Source organism: Abramis brama (genome assembly GCF_963993115.1).
Source record: "Abramis brama genome assembly, chromosome: 1".
Lineage (NCBI taxonomy): Eukaryota > Metazoa > Chordata > Actinopteri > Cypriniformes > Leuciscidae > Abramis > Abramis brama.
In genome coordinates this window covers 39838224-39862371 of record NC_139963.1, presented here as the reverse complement: position 1 = coordinate 39862371, position 24148 = coordinate 39838224, and the positions used below count along the sequence as shown (strand labels likewise).

Below are 24148 nucleotides of genomic sequence, written 5' to 3'. Positions count from 1 at the left end.
CATCAATTTTATTGTTCATTTTATTATTGTCAAGTTTTGTTACAGTGTATGCAGGTCTTTAAAAATGTTACATAAACTAATTAAAAACAAACAAGAGCAAGTAAGCATGGAAAGCTGTGGGAAACAAAATTACTGACACTGATGGTGGCTGTTTGCGCTTTATCACTGCTGTGACCTCATCTGGTGGCCTTCAAATGGCTTAAAGGGACGTATTTATCAAGGCTAGAATACACTATATGACTTTTGTTTTGCCTGGAGTTGATGCTATTGACATAAGTCAGAGTCAGTCAGTCTGCAGATTTTGGGCAGTCGAAGTTGACAGATATAACAGAAAATGCGCAGTGTATGTTGAGCAGAGTCTCTGATTTTTTACCTTCATTATATGATTCCATGCAGATAGAGGATATAAAACATGTTTGATCATTCAAGTGGATTTTAGAACACATGTTGTTTTCATGTTTGTTGTTGCGGCCTTTGTTAGCGCGCCTACCTCCCACTCCAGAGACAGGTTGGAATCCCACTCAGAGCGGGTCGAGTAGGACCAGTTTCCCTCTGTAACTATTTACAAAGTCAGCAAGCGTGTGATGCATAGTGTTTTAAAACCTGTTCAGATTTTAAAAGTTGTGTAGGCTATATTCAGCCTTATGCCTATATTAGTTATTCCCTACCACAGTTCAGGCTCGTAGATTACCCATTAATACAACAGTTATTTCCAGTCCTCAGATTTGATCCAACAGTGCTGGATTCTCACTGTTTTCACTGCTTGTCTGTGTTTTTTTCCACTCTGTATGGCGAGGATTTTCCAGTGACTTTCCAAGAGATGACACAGTATAGGTGCACTGTAAAAAAAAGTTGCTGCCTTAAATATTTAAGTACAATCAACTTGGATGTTTAAGTCATTTCAACTTAAATAACATTAAACTGACTTAAAGAATGAGTTGAATCTTGTATAACCTATAAAAAAAGTTGAAAAATGCTTAACTTATTTTGATGAGTTAAAGCAATGGAAAAACATGTGTTGTCCTAACTTATTGATTTTTTAGTGTGTTCTTTATGAGTAAAGTTTGTTTTTCTTCATCGTTAAACAATGTGTTACACATATTTTGATAAACAAGTGATTCTTGTTACGTTTTTCTGAGTAGTCTTTATGAGTAGGCTAAGTCATTGAATCATTCATTCAACCGATTCATTCAAAACGCTGATTCATTAGGGAACTGTAACTGTGTCTCAATTCAGAGGCTTCAAAGGACGCGGTCTGAAAACAAAGTTGAAACCCAATACTTATATTTAAAAGTGTAATCCGGCAATTTCTCTCAAAACAAATCCCTTCATCACCGGTGCAAGGAATCTTGGGATAGGCAAGGCTGTGAAGGATCTTCTCGTTCTATACTTCACGCATTTGAAGGAACCTTCGAATTGGGATAGCCTTCATCACACCGATGTGACGCAACCGGCCTTCGAATACAGGCTTTGTAGGATGCAGCGTCTGAGCTTATGTGACTAGTGTTTTGCTAGGAGATGAAACGTTTATTCTGTTTTAGAACTATTTACATTGACAGAAATAGACTAAATAACTGTAATACTGTATCTAAATATAAGTCACACCACTGAATATAGTTGCCTTTATTCAGAATTTCACCTCTCTTGCTATATTGCTTATAAACTGAGAGGAATTCTCTCTTGGTATCTGCTATCTATCCTGCAGTTTCAACACATTCCATTCTCTCCCCCCCACAGACTATAAAGCCCTCCTCTCCCTGACTTTAAAGAAATAAACAATGTCATGCTGTAAGTCTCTTCATAACAGAAGTCTCATTAGTATGAGTTTTTTTTTTTCACCAACACACTTTAATCTTCAGAAAAATGTCATACTGACTTTATTATCATAAACATGTTAATGAAAAAAAAAGATAAAAATACAGTGTATTTACCTAAATGTGAAGTGCTCCAGTCCACTGAGAAGACAGGGATCTCTGTTCTTCACTGAGAACCCGATACCCCAAGCTCTCGCACAATCTCAGATTCTTTAGTGCTTCCTGACTTCTTATCCCAACAACTTTCTTTCCTTTCCGGATGCTTGTGGGGCACAATTTTACTTTTAATATACCCACTGAAATGAATCAGTACTTATGGAAACATGTTTGTTAGTTCTAGTGTGCTTTCATTTTTTGTCTTTTTTTTATTTAGATAAATCAAAACAGGTGGCCAATGGATCAACAAACACTGCAATGTCTGGCCAACACTGATTTAAAGAACATTGCATGCGCAAACATACTATGTAAATCTCAACATTTATTAACACTTGAACAAGCTCAATATTGTCATTAAATGGATCTCTCTACCCAGTTTCCTTTCGAATTCCTAATAAACAGGGAGACCAAGGGTCGTTATCATGCTTTTTTACTCCAATAAATATTTTTCCATTTTTCTTTGTTTCTTGAAAGTATTTTTTTTTTTTTTGTATGTACATGTTAAGGTATTGGTGGGACATGTTTTCACATCATATGAGATAAGCTGAATGCATGTCGGTGTGTTTTTGTGTTCATTTGTATACCAGAGAGCTTTTACAAAAATATTATTTGGGAATTTTAATTTGCAGGATAAAATTAACAAATACTGTATATCCTAATTTAATAGAGTTCTGAACTTGTAGGATGCCAACATACTGAAGTAGTCTACTTAAGAGACTACTGACAAAAAATAAAGACTGCATGGGAACTCTCGGTAAATTCCATTATGATGTCACTAAGGGTCATTGTGAATGCGTTTGTGTGTGTGTGTGTTTACACTGCAGTAGCCTACAAAGTGGAAGTGAAATGTTAAGGAGAGATAGATAAGTTAGTTACTTAGCTATGATTAGTAAGAAGCTATTCCATTAATAAAACGGGGCATTCCAGTAATCTTCCTCACATCTCTACACAGGGGAAGGGTTCTGTTCCGCTGACCAAACACGTGGTCTGGTCAGTCACTCTCATTTTTACTCAACCACTGGGCGAAGAACGCAGATCTACCACAGGGGAAGGACATCTCATTTCTAAAGCCCAGGACTAAAGTTTAACATTGTTTTTTGTTTTAAAATGAAGAAAGGATCGTTTTTTCTCTCCACATCTTTTCGGATGTTCTATATGCGGCTAATCGTATGCTGTTTTCTGTACTTCTCACTTGCAGGTAAGTGTAATTGTTTTCGAGAATAAATGTGCCGCTTATTAGTTTGAATGTTTTGTAGGCTATGGCACCGGTTCAACCCAAGAAAGTGCTGTAGGCTACTTCATCAGTCAAATGCGTATCGTTACGGTGAAAACAAGAGATTGGTGTTTGGAGCTTCTACGTTTGAAGCTTTGAACCTTTAAAGACTTGTAAAAGAAAAAAAAATCGTATATGCATTTAAAAAAACGGTATTTTTACGTCTTTACACCCCGAGACCGAGTAAAAGTCGTTGGATTATTCTGCGTTTGGCTACGGCTCGTCATAATCTGTAAACCTACCAGATGAGGGCGCAACGTTTTTACAAAAAGTTTTCTTTAGAGCGCTTTTGTTTTTTGATGTTCCCAGAAATGCAGGCTTTTTTGTCAGTAGACACAAGCTGCCAACACTGTGAATTATATTGTAAGAATTCTATAACACGATATTTCACAAAAACCCGTTCACCGCATGGACGATAATAAAGATAACGATAAAGATGTAGTTTTAAAAATCGTTCTCAATAGGCTATTAAAGAATTGCAAAGCACACCACCGATAGCCTATAACGATAACGGCACAAAGAAATTATATCGTTGGAATTTTGTCCAGCTGATGAACGATATATCTAGGCTATCTCACAGCCAATCAGACTCTTACGAAAAAGAAGTATAGGCCTACTTCAAGTTCATTTTATGAAGTAGGCTAGGCTATACTTAAGTAATGTTCAAGTATATTTTTAAGTATATTTTATGGAGTAAGTAGTATACTAATATCAATGTGTAGCCTACTTGTTGTAAACTTGTAAGTGTACTATTTCAATACTGTTTGGGACTAAATTGGCCCACTTTTAGTAAATATAAAAGTATACATTTAAGTGTACTATAAGTGTAAGAGTAACAGTAAACTAAGTACACAACTAGGTTTCTCATTTGTAATTCATCTGTACTACAAGTGAACTTGTATAGCCTACTAGGCTAGTAGTATAGAAGTAGTAACAACCATTCTCTAACAAATATCAATGATAATATTGTAGTCAATAAAACAAAATGCATTTGATTATAATTAACATGACAATGTGTACGAAACTAAAGTAGCCTAAATTCACGTTTATTTTTGCGTTTCTGTCAGTCTGTGGTGTCGTTGCCATAACGCCGCGCTATGGGTTGCGTCACGCGCGTGTGTGATTGTCTTGCTTCGGACTTGACTGAAGAAGTCAGTCTCCGTTTTCGAGGGTCGAAAACTCCGGAAAAAATGTGTGTGGACGGCAGGCGCAACCATAGCGAAGGTTATGCGTTTTAAAATGAAATTGCACTGGTGTTAACGTAGGTATTCCAGTCTGCTCAGGAACCGATGCTCTCGAGCCAAATATGGTTATTTCAGTGAGTAGGCAGAAACTTCAGCAGCGGGATACACATTATTAATAATGCAAAACTAAATATCCTTTATTTTAGGTAGAATATTGGCCATTTAAGGCAATTACAGAATTTGTTTTTAAATATTTCATTTTCAAATAGTTTTAATTTTGAAGGTTTATTGAAATCTGAAAATAACTTAACATTTTAATACATTCCCTATTACTTTGTGATTATTATTTTTTGTCTCCAATATATAGCCTACTTCTCCAATCTTTAACTTGGGCAGTTTAACAGAGATACCTTGTTTTGAATATGTAAGAATGTTTTGTATTAGTTGTTTTAAAGCAAGAGGGATGGCTTTGCACAATGTATTCAATTCTCTAAAGGAACATTTTATCTCAAATTTCTCCATGAATGCATTATGCTGAATGATTTGACCTGTTTTATCTAAAAGATCAACAACATGTAAAACCTTTTTCATACCAATGTTTTTTGAATACTGTCTTTCTGTTTAATGTAATGGTTCTGTTATGCCACAATGTGGAACAATGCGGTGAATCATTTTGGGTGAATATCATTTTCCAGTAGTACAAAATCTGTTTGTGGAATTTTGAAAGCTTAATTGGCAATTTGGAAACCTCAAAATCACATTTCAGCAAAAAATCGAATCCTCCAACTTGCTCGAATACAGACTTTAGTATATGAAACCACATTGAGTTTTTCACTTCAGATTGAACAGGAATGGATTCAATATTTTCTTCATTACATGAAAACAGAGGAAAAAGTTTAAATTTAGGCATAAGCCTGATGCTCCAGAAAAATAATGAAATAATATTCAGAGCTTTTTTAACTATAGATATGTCTTTTAAAAATATTACTGTATCATCAGTAAATTGACTAATTCGATATTCATAATCAGAAATGGTTGTTGGTAAAATCTATCATTCTTTAACAAGTCATTATTAAACTTCCAAATATTAGGAGAAATTTGAAGTTTCTTAAGGACTGATAAAGACAGAGTAACCATACAGTGATCTGTAAGTGGGGCTGCTGTAAATTTACAATCAGAGACCATTTTACATAGTTCACAAGAAATAAGCCAATAATCTAATCTTGAACATTGTCCATTTCCTGAGGGGTTAAACCATGTATACTGAATGCTGTTTGGGTTGGATACCCTCTAGTAATCAACCACATTTACAGTTTTACAGAAATTCAATATAGTATCATTATAAGAGAATTTAGATGTCCTTCAAAATGGCTGAGCTCGATCGGTTTCCGGGTCATAGGATGGAGGACGGAGGAGCGAGGAGACGAGGAGGGATATTGAGAAGCACCCTCAGACTCAGGTCCCATGAGGGTGATGTCAGCGCCATATTGGGACACTGGCGGCTTCACTTCTCACCAATGGAAGAGAGCGAAGGGGCGTCGTCCATCTTTTTTTACAGTCTATGGTCACACCCAGAGCCATATAGAAATATTCTTACAATGTGACTGAATACTAGACAGTTTACTTTTCCAGATTTGGGAATTTTAGCACTGTGCATACATGAATACATAAATATTAGGCGATAAAAAAGGTACTTTGTGATTTTGTGCAGTTTGTCTAGTCAATTGAAAAAATCCTGCATTTTTGCTGTTCTGTGGGCAGATTACTTCTGTGGGTTTTGATTCACCACTTGCTTGTTACAACAGTGTTTAAAATACTGTAAATCACAGTCTTCTCTACGATGTGTTTAACAGGTACAGGTACAGGTGCTGCTGATGAATGTCCTCTTCAGCTCAACCCACAGAGAGTTGTTGTGAAGTACGGCGGTTCTGTCTCAGTCGACTGCAGCACTTCTGTCCCGCCTAGAGCAATGGGATGGGAAGCCAGTGAGGGAGCAGTGCCCGGGACCAAAGACAGTCTGATCACATGGAGTGTGCCAGATCTGAGAGAATGGGGCATAGAGCCATCCTGCTACATTAACTATTATAAAAACTATAATAACACACAGTGTGAAGTGTATCTCCCAGTGACTATTTACAGTGAGTTTCTCTGTTATTGATATTTTTATCTTTTCTTTCTCAGAAATGTCTTATGTATGTACATTCATGACTGCAGATATCAGTGTGTAAATCTTCCTCCACAGAGACTCCAGACAGTGTGTCCATCAGCACTGTGAATCACAACGGACCAATGATGGAGGGAAACCAGTATGAGCTCCAGTGTGACGTTCTCAATGTGGCTCCTGTTCAGAATCTCACTGTCAACTGGTACAAAGGACAGACTCTGGTGGATCAAACCACCTTCCCTGACACCATCAAGACTCCAGTCAATAAAACATCTAAACTCCAGATCCGTCCAGACAGAGCTGATGATGGAGCTCAGTACTGGTGTGAAGCAAAGCTGGAACTGGGAGAAGAAGGACCTCAACCTCCTCCAACAGCCCCATCAGAACATCTCAGCATTACTGTATATTGTAAGTAAGACACATCAGTTTCTATTATTAATCTTTTAAGAACATCTGTTGTAAAGTCCAAATCAAGCAGACTTTTAATGGTTGTAGCATGTGACACAGTGTCAGGTTGTGTGATGATAGGGATCGGATGCAGTATGTAACTTTTTCTTGTCAAATTTCTAGATTTGAGTAGTTTTGTTGAAGCGCACATTACTAGACTTGTGGTGAACAATTAATCTGTGCAAATTAATACACAGAAAAAAAAGTCTTATCTTTAATAAGTCTAATCTTTAATAAAATTCGGAACATTTGCTTCCGCTCTGGAATGGCGTTCCTTCTCTGATGACGTAAGTTTGACGGCTTGGCTTGAATATCCTTTAACCACACTCCTCCAACCATCAGTTTTCTATGAGCGAGGGATGGAGAGGAGGTGCGCTAAAGTAAAACCCCACCCTATATTCAATATTCCGTTTCACTTGGAAATATATCACACCTTTTGGAGAAAAGTTGGTTGCGACTTCAGTTCACAGGGACTTTAACATAAGACACTTATCATGTATGTAGGAGAAACACCTCTTAAACTGTTTTTCTTTCACTCCTTCCTGCAGTTAAACCGATCATCAATGAGACCAAACTGCCCTCCATAGTGCCTGTGTTTCGAGGATATCCAGTGGTGATAGTTTGTGAAGCCGAGGGAAACCCAAAACCAACAATCAGCTGGAATCTCAGCACAACTGATATAGTTTATAGTGAAACTCTTACTATAACAGATTCAACACCTGAGGATCTGCTCTGCACTGCAAACAATTCTGTTAACACCACCATCAGATCCGTAAAAGTGTTCAGACAAGGTAACTATGTATTTTTGTATAATTTTCAATTGTAAGTGACTTAGTTTAATTGGCAATTTCAGTTTTAGTAATACACTACTGAAACAACTGTGGTTGTTTTTTAAAATGATTTTTTTTTTGTATTTGTTTGTCTGATATTAAACATAATATTTATTTATTTAGTTGTATTAAATATGCAAATTATTGAGAAAAAAAACATAATTTAGTAGTCTAAATGATGTTGTCAGGATAGATTTACGCAAAGTCATTTGAAGTTCCTCTTTTAGTCTTTTGCCTTTGATTAATGAAAATTTCATTCATCCTTCTTAAAACAGCATGGCTTTTTTTGTGGTTAATGTTTTGGCCTTTCACAAAGTATTCGCACTTTTGTAAGAAGCTGTTTGGTTTGTTGTTCTTGTAACGATCTGCTTGCAGTCAGAATGTCAGAGGAGGTGTTATAGGAACACTATTTAAGTGAAATGGCTTGTGGATCGTGTCAGAATAGTTGCCCTGCATGGATTTTTATTTAGATTAGCTGCTGACTTTCGATATGTTGGAAGCATTATGCAGGCTTGATATCTATCCCCAGTTTTACTTGCTTGGATATAATTCCCTAAATTGCTGATTTACTCATATATTTGTTTCTTTTGACACAGAAAATTACATGCCCATAATAGTAGGCATTATTGTTGCTGTAGTGCTGGTCATCGCAATGATCTTCATCTACATCTACTACACCAACTACAAAAAAAACAGGACGGGCCATTATAATTTGATGAAGCCCAGAGCACATAATGGACTCTTAGCACAGTCTCTATGAAGGATCGGTGTTCTACTCACTTCACCCTTAGATCGAACTGCCAATCACATCATTACACTGTTGTCCAAGGATGTTGTAGTTAGATTTTTATTGGATTCTTGTTTGCTTTATAAAGGAACTATGCTTACACTGTATGTTTCAGCCACATTGAACATTCTAATATTTATTACATTATTTTATGAGACACTGAAGTTGTATACTGTTGTCTAGATGTTGCAACGTTGTGGGCATATTTAACAGATGCTGATGGCTTAAAGATGAGATCTCTTGTGCCTAACCTGTATTTCTTTGTGACCAATTGATGTAAATGATCTCAAGCCTCCCTGAAAATAGAATCTCATTTCTTTGTGTAGAATACAATTTTCTTCTATGGAATTCACTTCATCAGTCCTATTAAACACAACTTACACATGACATCATGTAAATAATTTTTTTTTTTAGAAAACCTTTTTAAAGAAAAGTTAAAAAATAAAAATAAAAATAAAACTTTCTGTTTTCACTGACTATTTTTTTATTTGAAAACCATGCTAATTGTAAAAATCCTGTCACCGCAGTAGCTCTACATTAGCTTATTATCTTAGCCAAAATGGCCATAGTCATTTCTATTGAGAAACGCAGGGGAATAAGGCACTTGTCGCTTTGCTATTAACTTACTAGAAGGCTACTGTACCAGTGAAGCATTTCTGTTTCTTGCCAAGATGATAAAAACAGATGAGCCTCTAAACAGGCTGATGTATTCGGAATCAAGCCAGAATCATTTTTCAGTGGTGTGTGTGTGTGTGTATGGCATCGGTCAAAGCACAAAACTGGCTGTCAGTTTGTAAGCCTCAAGACAGAGTACACAAATTTTTGATTTATGTTTTGCTGGCTGATAAAGCAGTGGTCTTGGACTTTGTATTGACATCTGTTCAAATGCAAATGCGTGTTTTTAGTTGACATTGTCATAATGCCCTCTTTACAACTGCAAGTGTCCTTGTGCACTTGTTTGATTCTATAGCTTCATTATTTGTAAACCACACACTTTTCTTCAATGTGTGTCAAGAACACAACTGATTACCCTATTCAGCTCGACCCGTGGAGTGTTGTCTGCTGGTACGACAGATCTGTTTCTGTTAACTGCCACACTTCAGTCACAAAGATGCAGCGCTTGTGACCTCTGCACCAGATAACAGAGAACGTTCTCAGAACATTCTGGCAAGGTTCTCTCAACGTTTTGAACAAAAACATTCTTACAGTAACAGTGAAGGAATGTTCGTTCAAAGTTATCTGGTCTTTAATAATGTTCTCGAAACGTTAGCACATAGACATCATCATACATCGTTCATAGGTTTCTACTGAAACGTTCTAGTTTTTTCAGAATGTTCAAAGAACATTCTAAATTGTCCCAGAACATTCAGAAATAACGTTTTTGTAACTTAATATGAACATTAGCAAAATGCTCTTAGAACATTTTTTTTTTTTTTTGATGGGGCCAGTCTGATTATCTTGTGATGCACTGTTACTCTCAGCATCACATGTATTAATCTATCTCACCCACCATGTCATGAGAGTAGTACCGAGTATTCAGAGATGCTTCTCCTTTCTGCATACTAAATATGCTTATTCAGACAGCGAATGTCCATCATGCTGTGTGGATCACTCATGAATCATGACCAATGCCTGAGGAGGTCCATCATCACTTATTATGACTCAGACTGTGACACATAACATACATATCAAAAAGCATACAAAACGGTGTTTTTGTACAGACCCACCCTCGTATGAGGTCGAGGATATGTTGACAATCGAGGGAAATTGGGTGAAGTAAACTAAGAGTTGTGGCTTTTCAACTGTGGTCTTTCAAAACATTACATTGCCTTTTCTAATTGATGAATGCGCTCTCTTTTCCAAAAAAAACCGATTTTAAGCGACGATTCAAATGAATAAAGTTGGAATACGTGCACTTTATAGAGATGTGTGGGGGAGGGTTACCATTAACTAAAGCAGGCAGCTATGCGAGCCGGGCAGACTGGGCAGTGGTTTCCTGCGATAAATGAGGGGTCCGAGTCCGTGTGTTGTGTTATCGCCTGAACAATCAAACACTGTTAGCTGGTTAAAAACAGTGTCGATACAGCGCAAACACTGCTAAAATGACGGCGCGGAGCGATCGGATACTCTTCACGTGTCTACTTTTGGATCTGCTGTCGCGGTGGTATGCGTTGGATGGTAGGACATTTATATAACGAATCTTGTATCTATCCAATCCTGAAGGGGAAAACAAATCAATAAATAAATATATATTCAGAACAGTTTTCGGTGTTAAACGTGATAAAGCTGTCTTAAACACGTCAAGGGTGATTAAATAGTCGCTTCTGAAAAGACTTTTGTGTAGCACTGTTTAAATAGCGATAGTACGTTGTCAAACAAGGTAAATACAGTGTTTTTGTTATCATTGGAAGTAACCACAGCCAAACATAACGGTAACTTAGTCCGTTAGTTCAGTCTTTCAGTATCAGTATCAGTAAGGTAAAAAAAAGGGCTCCTGAATCTATTCACCGGGAAACATCACAGTTTTTGTTTTAGGGTGGTTTCTTTAGCCTACTTTCAAATGTTAACTTCATTTCCCATGTTAGTTTTGACTTAAGCAAAAGTATCACCCAACTTGCTGATGATAGTCTTGCTTCAGCAACAACTACTTGCATACAACGGAGTTTGGATTCCTGCAAAAAAAAAAAAAAAAAACTTAAACCTAAGCTGGTTTACTGGTCTTAGGTGGTTATGTCTGGCTAGTTTAGAGGGGTTTGGGTCTGTACAGCTAAACACTAGCTTAGCCAGGCTACCCAGTGTAAACCGAGACCATGCTTGTTTAAGCATTTTTCGCAGGGATATAGCCTATAGAAAACGTCTCCATGAAGTCCAGAACATCACACTGGAAATACCACACTGCTCACAATACAAAAAAGGAAGTTAACCATTTCACAGAATGGAAGCAAAGGCCAGTGTGTTGGAAAATAGCCTAACGTTACATCTTAAGATGATGACTGTGCTTTGAAGCAGGGCTAATGGTCATTGATGGTCAAAGAGCAATAGTTGCAACATACAAACTACATATAAAGTAGCCTTGTGTCTAAACAGCACTCAGCTAAAGCAGGGACATGTTTTTAAAAACACATTTCTAATGTTTGTTGTTGTTGTTGTTGTTGTTTTGTTTTTCAGTAAATGAAAAACATTATTATTATTTTTGCATCTTTTTTTTAAGTATGTGGGATGCATTTTTGTGATTAATTTTTGTTACTCTATTATTGCTTAATGTGTATTCCAGATATTTCCATCAGCGCTGGGAATCACACCGGACCAATGATAGTGGGCAAGCAGTATGAACTCCAGTGTGACGTTCGCGCTGTGGCTAAGAGTGTTGTCGTGAGATTGTACAGAAGACAGCATCTAGTGAATGAAACTATCTTCACTGACTCCTTCAATACTTCAGACAGAAAAACATATAAATTCCATCCAAAAATAACGGATGATGGAGCTCAGTACTGGTGTGAAGCACAGCTGGAACTGGGAGAAGGACCTCAATCTCCTCCTAAAGTCACATCAGAATCTCTGAACATTACTGTACATTGTAAGTATAATATTTTGTCCACTTCTCATGTTTTCAAACATTAAACTTTATTTAGCAGGTATTATATTGCTGTTAATTATTAACATGTGAAACCTGTTTTTTGCTCCTTCCTGCAGTTAAACCGATCATCAGTGAGACCAAACTGCCCTCCATAGTGCCTGTGTTTCGAGGATATCCATTGGTGATAGTTTGTGAAGCCGAGGGAAACCCAAAACCAACAATCAGCTGGAGTGTCAACACAACTGTTATAGTTTATAATGAAACTCTTACTATAACAGATTCAACACTTGAGGATCTGCTCTGCATTGCAAGTAATTCTGTTGGCAACACCACCAGACGTGTAAAGGTGGTATTAAAAGGTAACTATGCATGCTTGCGTATTTTTTTAGTGTACAGTTCCAACAGCTGCTTCTGTTTTCTTGTCCTATCAAAATATGGGAATGTTGGGAACTGTAGAATTTTGATCAGGCCAAACACTTTTTAAAAATAATGTTTATGATGTTCACCTTACACTAATTCAAATATATGCAATGATAGTAGCAAATCATGATGAACAAAATATATATATAAAAAAAAATTGTAAAAAAAAAAAAAAGTTATTTACCAAAGCAAAGGCAATGGAAATTTACTGTTTTCAACATCGACATGTGATGTATTCCCTTATCTCTAACTCACGAAGACAACGTTCGATTAAACCGTAATATACAATGAAAAGTAATAAGAAAAAGTAGACGAATACTGATATAAAATGAATATTAGGAAATGGGTAAAATGCAGAGATCAAGATAGGCCTACAACATAAATGAAGTACAGCACAGATGTGTGTTTACAGTTTTTTAAGCCACACAGACTCATAGGCTGCTATGAAAAACTCAGTTTAGATCCTTCATACAGCTTCACTTGTAGTTTTAGGGTGATAAACACACATGGTTTAAATGTTATACATAACATCTGGTACTTTACTTATGATCAGCCTTTTCATTTAGCTTGTTTGCTTCTTATAATGGCAAATATTGTTTTCTTCAGGTCCCTATTTAGCACTTCTTAACTGTGTTATTCGTTTGCTTGGATTGTGACTGATTTTTTTATGTGCTTTATTTCTCTTGACACAGAGGATTACCTGCCCTTAATAGCAGGACTTGTTGCCATCACAGTGGCGTTCATCTCTGTCATCTTCATCTTCATCTACTCTATCTACTACAAAAAAGCTAAGATGGGCCGTTATAACCTGAAGGATGCCAAGCTTAGTCCACAAAATGGAGGCATAGCACAGAATGGCAAAGACAACTCTATACCTATGAAGAAACTCTCTCAGTCCAATATCCTTGCTTAGGTTATGAATCCCTGGGTTTGTTGCATCTGCCCCGAGCCCCACTGTCCACATTGGGCAAGGTTTTATTTTTTACACTGGAAGTCTCTAGGCCTCTGTTCTGGGGCTAGTTTCTTCATGGCTTCATTATATTTATTTTATGGAGCATTAGTGCATTCACTTCTCTCTTAGATCCAGTTTTCATCAACTGCTAATTGCATCACGAAATAAACTTTTTAGTTAATTTAGCAATTTAGCAATCTGCTGTTTAAATGCCCAACGGAAAATATCTGACAGAACAAATGTTGAGGTGATGACAAAGAAAACCTGAATGAATTTCAAGTTAAAGGACCCGATGCCTGCATTTGACATTTTCAGGATCTTGAAGATTCTTGACATTCTTCGACTACAAAGGGAAATTACTTGGTTGATTTAATATTTGCTTTGTAGTTGAAGGGAATAACATGTTTTACTATTCTTTTGTATATGTCCCAGGCACATTGATCAGATTATGTTTTGTCAAATGCTATACAGTGTTTTACTCTTTGTCATTTCTGTAAAGTTTCAGTTCTTCAAGAGAATTCTGCACTTTAGAGGTGGTTGACTGTGAAGAATTGAAAGTTTGGCTATGAGGTCTCTTCTTTCATGTTGAACCTGTGGGAAAGTATCTTGATGTATTTCTGAAAACTCTCTCAGGCCTCATAGTCTGTAAAAAACAAAACAAACCGCTGGACATCAAATAAGTGTGCCAGTTTTATGGCTCGAGCAGTTAAAAAAGCATTAAAAGCATTGTTCACTCAAAAATGACAAGTCTGTCATCATTTTTTCACCCTCATGTCTAAAGCTGTATGGTGTGTGTGTGTTTTTTAAAAAAAATGTTTTTATCAGAGCACAAAAGTAGAAATTTATGAAAAATGTACTTTTGCAAAGATTTTTCAAAGTTTTACCTTTTGTGTTCCACAAAACATGAGGGCGGAATAAATGATGACAGAATTTTAATTTTTTTTTGAACTGTGTTTCATGTAGACTGTAATCTCGTTTTCTTGTGAGGTTTAAATGATATAAATGGAAATGTCCTTATAAACACATGATATGTGATTTGAATTTGTACATGCATTTGCTGAGAACATTTTAAGAAAACAATTTTTTTTTTTAAAAACTAAAATAAAAAAATATTTGTACTTTTTACTCATCATGCAAAATAATTGAACATCTTATTGTGTATTGAACAACTATGCATTTTATCAACTAAACAAAAGTATTTTACCTACCTTTTCTGATTATTTGCTTCTTGTTATTTACAGAATTATTTCATTGTGCACAACTATGACATTTAATGAGACATGAGAAATGTGTAAGATGAACAAAACAAAACAAACCAATACGTTGTTTCTGCTGTTATAAGTTATAACAATATATGAATTATATAAAATACATTAAAACTATAAAAACATAATTGTAACCGTAAAGTAGGCTACAAGAGCAGATGCAGTGTTTACAGATGCATTCTTATTTGAGTCGATTTTTTTTTTTTTTTTTTTTTTTTACCTCAAACATTGACAAAATGTATATATGACCAACGTAGGCTACTTTATTATTATTTCAACGTAGAGTAAAAATTCTTCGACCAGACGCGTCGATAATCAACTGTTCCAACATTGAGATGTTTTATTACGACCAAATAACGTTGTGATGTGCCAACAAAACAGTGAATGCTCAACACTAAAATATCGTATTCTGTCGTCGGTAAGACGGTTTGTATCACTTTAATAAGAGAGTCTGATGTTTGAAGTGAAAGTAGGCTATCTACACGAGGACCGCTGAGGATCCTCCCATGTGATCTTTGTGAATGGTTTCATTTCTATAGGAACTTCTGTGGAAAAACATAATCCAGTTGTGATCTGGGTGGGGTTTTGTGGAGTTTTGCTTGAGAAACCACTGGACAGTCACTCATCTGATCACAGTGTCGGGCGACGTATTTATTTATTCTCCAGCCTTTTAACCGCGCCTTTAATCCGGTCGACGTTTTCCTTGAAAACCTTTAATATGCTGCAGTATTTCTTTGGACTTCATTATCTCTTTTCGGTTTTACTGTTTGTGAATCTCACAGGTTTGTATTGACTTCCTTTTTCATTCTACCGATACATGAAGCGAAAACTTTAATTTTCTGCCTACGAGTTTAAATAGGCTATCATTTCGAATTTTACTTGTTTCTGAGCGTCGTTTTCCTATGTTATATTTTCTTTGTGTTTAAAAGTTGACATGTTTGAAAGCTAATTCATTACTGTACACAGTCGCTATATAGGCTACAAGCGCTCACTATACAGTGTGCTCTTCAGCATGTAATCTTTGGATTTGTACATGACCTTTAAAATGTAATACAGACAGTCATGAGTTATTATAATGCTGATATTTCTACAAATATCCACTTTTTGTGTACGGACAAGCAGCGATAAAAAAGTAAACACGTGTCCTTGAAGAGTTCACATAGGCTACTGTAACAGAATGATATAATTATGACTTTTTTTCTTTTTTTTTTACATTTATGGAATTGTATATCATATTAGTAAGGGTAAGTTGTGAGGGTAATGGGTTTGACACTTAAAGGAATAGCTCACCCAAAAATGAAAATTCTGTCATTACTCACCCTCATGTCATTCCAAACCTGTAAGACTTTTGTTCATCTTCAGAACAGAGATGAAGATCTTTTTGATGAAATCTGAGAGCTTTCTGTCCCTCCGCTGACAGCCTAAACAACTACCACTTCCAAGCCCCAGAAAGATAGGAAAGACATTATTACAGTAATCCATGTGACTCCAGTGCTTTAACCTCAATTTTATGAGGTGACACCAGTGCTTTTTTTGTGCCAAAAACAAACAAACAAGATTTACCAATTTATTTACAAAATAAATTATTCATCTCAGCACAGCTTCTAAAATATAAATAAAATGTTTATTTCCTGCAACAACTCGTGCTTAATTACTAAAAGAGAAGTTTGAAACGGGGTTTAGACAGGACAAAATGCATATAAATGGCGAAATAATAATCAGATAAAATAAAAAAAATGCTTTCTTTGACTATTTTAAGTCAAATGTCTTATATAGCACAGTAAAAACTGGTGCCCGGCTGCCTGCTTGTCATTGTAAATGGGTTACAAATATGTTAATGAGGAACAGGCTTTTGTGGAATGACCCTGCTGTGCATGTCAGTGATGTTCATTAGTTTGATGCCAGTATGATGAGAATTGATGAGCCTCTTTGTTTTAAACAGTCATTGTTAGACGTATGGTCTTCTACAAGACCAGATCCTGACCAAGAATCTAGACTAGTCCTTTTTCTTAACATGTGATATTTGCTGTCATTGTTAGTCTATCAAGTAAATAATACCTGTATGCCATTATTCTAAATTCTTCAATGTGTTTAACAGGTACACATGCTGATGATAAATGTCCTCTTCAGCTCAACCCACAGAGAGTTATTGTGAAGTACGGCGGTTCTGTCTCAGTTAACTGCAGCACTTCTGTCCAGCATAGAGGAATGGGATGGGAAGCCAGTGAGGGAGCAGTGCCCATGATCAAAGGCAGTCTGATCACATGGAGAGTGTCAGAACTGAGAGAATGGGGCATAGAGCCATCCTGCTACATGAACTATAATAAGACACAGTTTAATGTGACTCTCCCAGTGACTATTTACAGTGAGTTTCTCTATTGATATTTTTATATTTTCCTTCTCAGAAATATCTAATTTATGTACATTCATGACTGCAGATATCAGTGTGTAAATCTTCCTCCGCAGAGACTCCAGACAGTGTGTCCATCAGCACTGTGAATCACAACGGACCAATGATGGAGGGAAACCAGTATGAGCTCCAGTGTGACGTTCTCAATGTGGCTCCTGTTCAGAGTCTCACTGTCAACTGGTACAAAGGAAAGACTCTGGTGGATCAAACCAACTTCACTGACACCATCAAGACTCCAGTCAATAAAACATCTAAACTCCTGATCCGTCCAGACAGAGCTGATGATGGAGCTCAGTACTGGTGTGAAGCAGAGCTGGAACTGGGAGAAGAAGGACCTCAACCTCCTCCAACAGCCCCATCAGAAACACTCAATGTTGAAGTTTACTGTAGGTTTACTTATTGCTAAGCTTGCAAATTTTATTCAGTTTAATTCAGTTTATATTTTTTGGAAGGGCCTTCTAGTGTGAAGGATTATTCATATTATGAAGTGAATTAACATCCTATTAATTCACTTAAATGAATTAACATGAAATAAAATGTTCCTCTATCCTCCTCAGATAAACCAAAACACTCCAGTTCAGCAGAGACCATATATATAAATGAAGAGCTCACGCTAAACTGTACAGTGAAGGCAAACCCGGCTCCTACGTACTCATGGGAACATCTGAAAGAGACGACCAGCTCCTCAGAGCTTCTGTCCTCCACGCTCCGCTCAGGAAACTACACGTGCAACGCCACAAACTCTCAGGGAAGTGACAGCAAAGTGTTCATCCTCATATCTGCAGGTCAGTTCTGAATAAACACTAATCTGCCTCTCAGTTTAAAGTTACAGTTACTGATTACTGCATTCTTACTGTTCAATAAAGCGCTGCAGTGATGATGTATTTTTGTAGGCCAACTCGGAAGTTAGCATCACGTTCCCTCAATAAAAACTTAACCGTATTTTTCCATTGGCTTTAGAGAAAGCATGCTCTGTGAGCAACAAAATATGATTCTTACATGCTTTGTTCATCATGAAAATCAACACATCAACAAATTCATCATCACAAATGGAACACAATTTTATGAATTTTGAAGCCTAAAAATACAATGACCAGAAGTAAAAAGCAAAATCTTAAAAAAAAAATCACAAGGGGGTATACCGGTAACTGATGTATTTTATATAGAATTTTTTTTTTTTATTATCTTGAGCTTGTGATAAACACAGACCTTATTTCAGGCATTTAACCAACAACCCATTTCAAAAACCCATTGACTTTGGGACGATGAAACCAGTTAAAATGTTAACTCTTTTCCGTGTTTGGCCTATAAAAATACGTCATACACTCCTAAAAATAAAGGCTCTTTATTTTTGCAAAAGGTTCTTCAGATTTTTTTAAATCACACTAAAAGGAAAATGTTATTATGCTATTTTAAAGGTTCCTAATTTTGTTTTGAGGTCTCCTACAAAAAAAAACTTTCTTTTTTTCGTAATGTACATTACACATCTCCTCTTTACTCAAGAGTGTCTGAAACAACTCAATAAAGAATTCAGTCTCTCTAAACCCAAGAGTGCTTCCTCTGCTCTAATTGGTCAGACGGCCCAGTCTGTTGTGATTCGTCGACCGCTTACAGAACGCGAAGCGAAATGTCCATTAGCATATCTGAATTTCAGCTGTGTATCTTCCTCAGCACTTTATACCTTTATACACAGTGATACGAACAGTAACGATGGAGTCGGTTTAACCTTATCAATTCGAGTCCTCATCCTTTGGAAGTGCAGCAAAGTGTATTTGCTTTGGCAGCACTGAAAACAGCGTCTTATCGACATGTCGACAACACGAACCAAACTCTTCCAGACCTCAGCTACAACCACAGGGTTTGAGGGCGGGTCAAAGTAGACGCTGTTTGTCGGCAGCCAATGACGACCATATGCGGACAGTATGCAAATTTCAGACAGTTTAGAATTAGTTCTTTCATTTAGGAGACCATAACGTCATTTGTCGTGCACATTGACCTTTGAAACTTTGCGGACCTTTTACATTCACAAACAGCTTCAGTATATTAGGCGGGCACTACATGAAATGTACTATCTGAAAATGCATAAAGCAGGCACTTTAAGAGTGTACCTGCAGCACTATATATAACAATGTGATCTTCTGATACAGAGTAGCCCAGGTTTGTTACAATTCCGCTAGTGTAATTTTCTTAGCATTTTATTTAGGAACAACTAAAAAACAAATGTCATCAAAAACAAAACAGCTTTCTATTGGTTATATAGACTACAATATTAGTTAAAAAGAAAAATCAATTTGAAATGAAAACCCTTACTATGAGGAAGGAAACAAGAATGTGTTTGTTTAAACTCTCAGTATTGATTTGACCCAATTGCAATTTTGCCCCATTGATTTGCTGTCTTGAATCATTCATCAGGCATCTAACACAAAATGAGGAATAGGGCAACAATAGTGTCTTGTAGTCTCCCGTACACTGGTGTTGTGTTCCTGCCGAGCCGCTCCAGGACGGCTGCTGGTAGTTTGTGTGTCACGCTTCTGTTGCTGAAACTGTTTAAGGATTCATCTGTTTCTAAAATCATTCATGTCATTTCTCCCACAGGCAGAACCACATTCTGGGTTATTATTTCATGCGGTGTGGCAGTGGCAGTGGGGCTAATCATCGCTTATGCGATATACAAATGCAATGCTTCCCCGAATTCTGTCATTTGATGGACTTGCAAGAGATGACCTCAAAACGAGACCTTCTCCTCAGGGAGATTGTGAAAAACTTGATTATTATGGATTATAAATAACTGACTTGATTGTGCATGGCTTGGGGTGTTGCGGTAAACAAGAAACTGTTACGATACAGCACTTTTTTTTTTACATTGACAATTTATTTTTATGTGTGTTTACTGATTATTCTGGTCCTGAAAGGACACAATTATGACTTAATAATTTTATATAACCTCTTATTAAATATAACCACTTTTTTGTGGAAATCCCATTACTGTACAACACTATATGAATGCTTTTTGTCTTTACATATATTGTCATATTTTAATTATTGTCATAATGTCCTTGCTATGGTCAGATTTTTAATGTCTATGTTAATTAGGGAGAGTATACTGTAAAATATTTATAACGTAAGTAGTGGATGTCATATTACATGCCACATGTGTAATAATACTAATAATACTAATAATAATGTTTAATTAGTCTGTATTTTACTTTAGTCCTGAATGTAAGACATCACTTTTTTTACTCATTGACTGTTTTATTTATAGCTAAAGTGAACTTGTTTTTTATACAGCCTCACATAATTTTTCATACTGAGGTCGGGACATCGGGCTCAATACGCTTGTTACTATTAAATGACCTGCGTGCCTTTTTTCTATGTATTTTCATAAAACATCAGAAGGATTGATAAAACATTTTTATCGTGTGGTACATAAGTGATCAAGAGCATGTTATAAATGATTTACATAAGCTATATTTATTTCAACTAACCCTATCTGTCATCCTAACGTCAACTGAAAACTGATAGTTAACTTTATGAACTTAACTTTGTTAACTTCTGGCTAATAATAGAAACATTAACACGAATCTACTTTTTGGGAATGAAGCAAAAAAAAAAAAAAAGATGTCAGTAGCCAACAACAACAGAAACGGATGTTAACTGAACTATTATCAGGTAGGCTACTAATCAAGGGTGTTTAACATCCTGACCTTATATGATGTCTAAATGTATTCAAAAATGTTGTAGGACACACGGTTGTTGTAAACGTCTATGTTGCTTCTTCTGAATGTATAGTCGCATTACTTTTTCATGTTAGTTTTATTTTTGTGCTTTTGTGTGTTTTTTTTATGAATACAGAAACTGGTTGAAATGCTTGTTGTAACTTGTTGCTTCAAATGTTTTTGTTTGGTGTTTTTAATATTCTTTAAGAAAAACCATGCGCAAATTCATAAGTCAACACCATTGCTGAGTATTTTCACCTTAAAACTGCAGTGAACCAAAGACAGTCTCAAAAACACGGTTTGAAATCGCTGGTGTTTCTGACGTCACAAACTACCTTCCCTGCAAACACATTTACGTTGTGGCAACGTCTGTGGCACGTTGCTATGGCAACGTCGCTGTCTACGCGCTCGCAACATTGTAACAACGTAGAATTGTAAGACGAGTGACATCTTTTTAATTTTATAAAGGGAGCTGTCTTTGTGTGGTTTCTATGATATGATAATATTCTTCACAATAAAGATTTTATTTTTTATTTGAAGGACTGTTCAAAACCTTTGTTTTTAACAGTGTATCTTTTGTTGTAACTACAAAAACTGGGATTAAATTTCTGAAATTACTGATACAGTAATACATTGCTGCTGGTAGACCACAAGACAAAACTTGTTCATAAAAATTCCTTGTCTGGAAAAAGATTCAGTTATGCGTTAGTCAGTTTTGTACAAGCACAATTTGATCAATTTCCAAAGAAATGGCGTCATCTGTAATCTATTGCTCAAATGTTATTCATGGCTCTTGCGCTGCACTTCATGGAAATACACTGAAACTGTGACTCAGTTTATCAAATGAACTCTTTTTGTGTAGGCCCGTTTAACAGAGACCTGAAAGGCTTTACTGCCAAAAATGTGTGCGGTACAGTGTGTTTCTATAGCAACTGCTCTACAGGGAAGAGCCCTAAAGCCGCTTGCCAGGACTCAGTTTCCTCAACCAGAGACACACACAGCAACACATTTCGTGAGAAAGTAAACATGGGATTAAGCAGTTTAAAACGTCTATAGGAGTGATCTTGATGAATTCAAGAGCACCATATTTATAGACTTCCAAAATAAACAAAAATACAAAACCAAGAAGATAAATGTGACTCAGCAAAAATCACAATGAATCATAAACCATTCAACATCTGCCATTGCACATTCAAGACTGCACATGTTTAATAAGGCATTCTACTTTAACATACACTGTTTAATAATGATGCAATGATTAACTAATATGTGAAAACAAGGGACATGTGTGAGCGGTTAACACTCACAGAAAGAGAGAAAGGAAGGAACTTGAAACCATGAGCAGACACTTTCGAACTTTGGCCAGTCCTCGTCCTGTCCACTCTTCAGAGCATTTACACAAAGACCTGTCACTGATATTTGATTTTCAGTTGGAATATTATTTTGAACAATAATGTAACTGTTGTGGCAAGCAACATGTTTTTAGTGTTTAATTCAGTGAGTCTCAGTAAAGAAGAGACAAGTGATTGAATGCCCTCATTTCTCTAAACGAGTCACGTGACAGAAACCACCCAGGATCACATACTGTAGGCTACAACAAAAATACTTCATGAAATCTATCCATTCCAAACTAAAGTTTTGTGTCTTTTAGTCTGTGTGTGTGAACCTAAATCTCGATGAAGTTCGTTTTTGTCGGACAAGCAAGTAGGCCTAGCAGCAAATCATATTCATGGCAGTTGCATTAATCATTTTTATTTCTTTTGTATTTTTTAAAATCTGCCCAGACTTTAAGTTACAGTTAAAAGTAGCATACTTCATTAATAGTATTAATAGTATAATTTCTTAGAGTAAGTTTACTAATGGGTGTTGTGGAGAAGGGGGTTTCGTGTGCCATTCAAGAATAAAGTACAGAGAAAACGCAAAACCAACACTTTGCGACCTCCACTGGTCACGAATGGAAATGCATTGCTTCAATGCTAATATGAAAACAACTGAAGGGAATCGCCCACAGAAATGCATAACAAATGTAACATATAGTTTTATTCTGTTCTGTTTGTTTGTTTTTTTATTTATTAAATGGTAGCATGTGTTTACATAGATATTTTTGAATAACTAAACAAAATATGTTTGTGTAGTATACATTTCATTAAGCCCAAACCAGTATATTCAAAAACTTCATCTTTGTTTTAAAATACATTTTTATATACATTTTCATTTGTCTTAATTACTGGGTTGTTTTTATTTGTTTAAAAGCATGTTTTATGCTTCTGCTTCATGGATGACCTTGTCCTTGACTCTGAATCGGTTGCACATTTGCTAGTAATATCCTGTTTTCTCTCTATTGCCCTGATTTTATGGAAAGAGAAGAGAGCACTTATAAGAGAGCAAAGATAAACTTGAAATCAGGCTCTGTCAGGTCTTAATAATCTGATATAGTGCATCTGTACAGACAGTACATTCATGATCTATTCTACATGATAAACATTGCTTTCTATCAAACAAGAAAAATGGTGTGAAAACATTTAAGAAGCAACAAAATGTGCTAAATAAATATTTTGAGTTGCACCAGATGAATATAAAAATATATATTTATATTAATCAAATATTTTTGGAGCCAAAACAAATGAACAGTTAACAGTAGATAGGCTAAATTACATATTAAGACTTCAGACATCTTGATTATAAGTCCTTTTGCCTTGTTTCTTGACATACACTTCATTATATTTATATTATACTGGGTAACACTTTATTTTACAGTGTCCTTGTTACATGTTACATGTACTTACCATAGTAATAACAGTAAATTATGCATAATTACATGCAAATGACCCTCAACCAAATCCTAATCCTACCCTAACCCTATAGTATGTAGTTGCTTAATATTACTCATGACACCTTAAAATAAAGTGTAATCTTATACTGTATATTCTTTTATAATGCATGTTTCTGTTGTGCATTGAGTGTCTTCCATTATATAATAGGCTATATATATATATATATATATATATATATATATATATATATATATATATATATATATATATATGAAGACTTCAGATGCAAAAGTCTCTAGTACCATCTGAAATTTTCTTCTAAAATTAGCATTTTTATCAAGCTTGTATATTTAAGGTCAGTAATTTCACTTGAATGACA

General features: G+C 35.9%; 1 protein-coding gene across 1 annotated transcript; it reads left to right on the top strand.

The window, feature by feature from the left end:
- Positions 1 to 2920: 2920 nt before the first annotated feature.
- Positions 2921 to 21532, top strand: LOC311081241 (uncharacterized protein). Its single transcript, XM_084111683.1, has 13 exons — positions 2921 to 3168; positions 6281 to 6565; positions 6670 to 6999; positions 7587 to 7829; positions 11930 to 12232; positions 12349 to 12591; positions 13345 to 13559; positions 14104 to 14137; positions 15367 to 15651; positions 16968 to 17234; positions 17336 to 17665; positions 17837 to 18064; positions 19875 to 21532. Exons 1-13 carry the CDS (start codon positions 3078 to 3080, stop codon positions 19982 to 19984), a joined length of 2964 nt encoding a protein of 987 aa, XP_083967809.1. The 5' UTR covers positions 2921 to 3077; the 3' UTR covers positions 19985 to 21532.
- The last annotated feature ends 2616 nt before the right edge of the window (positions 21533 to 24148 follow it).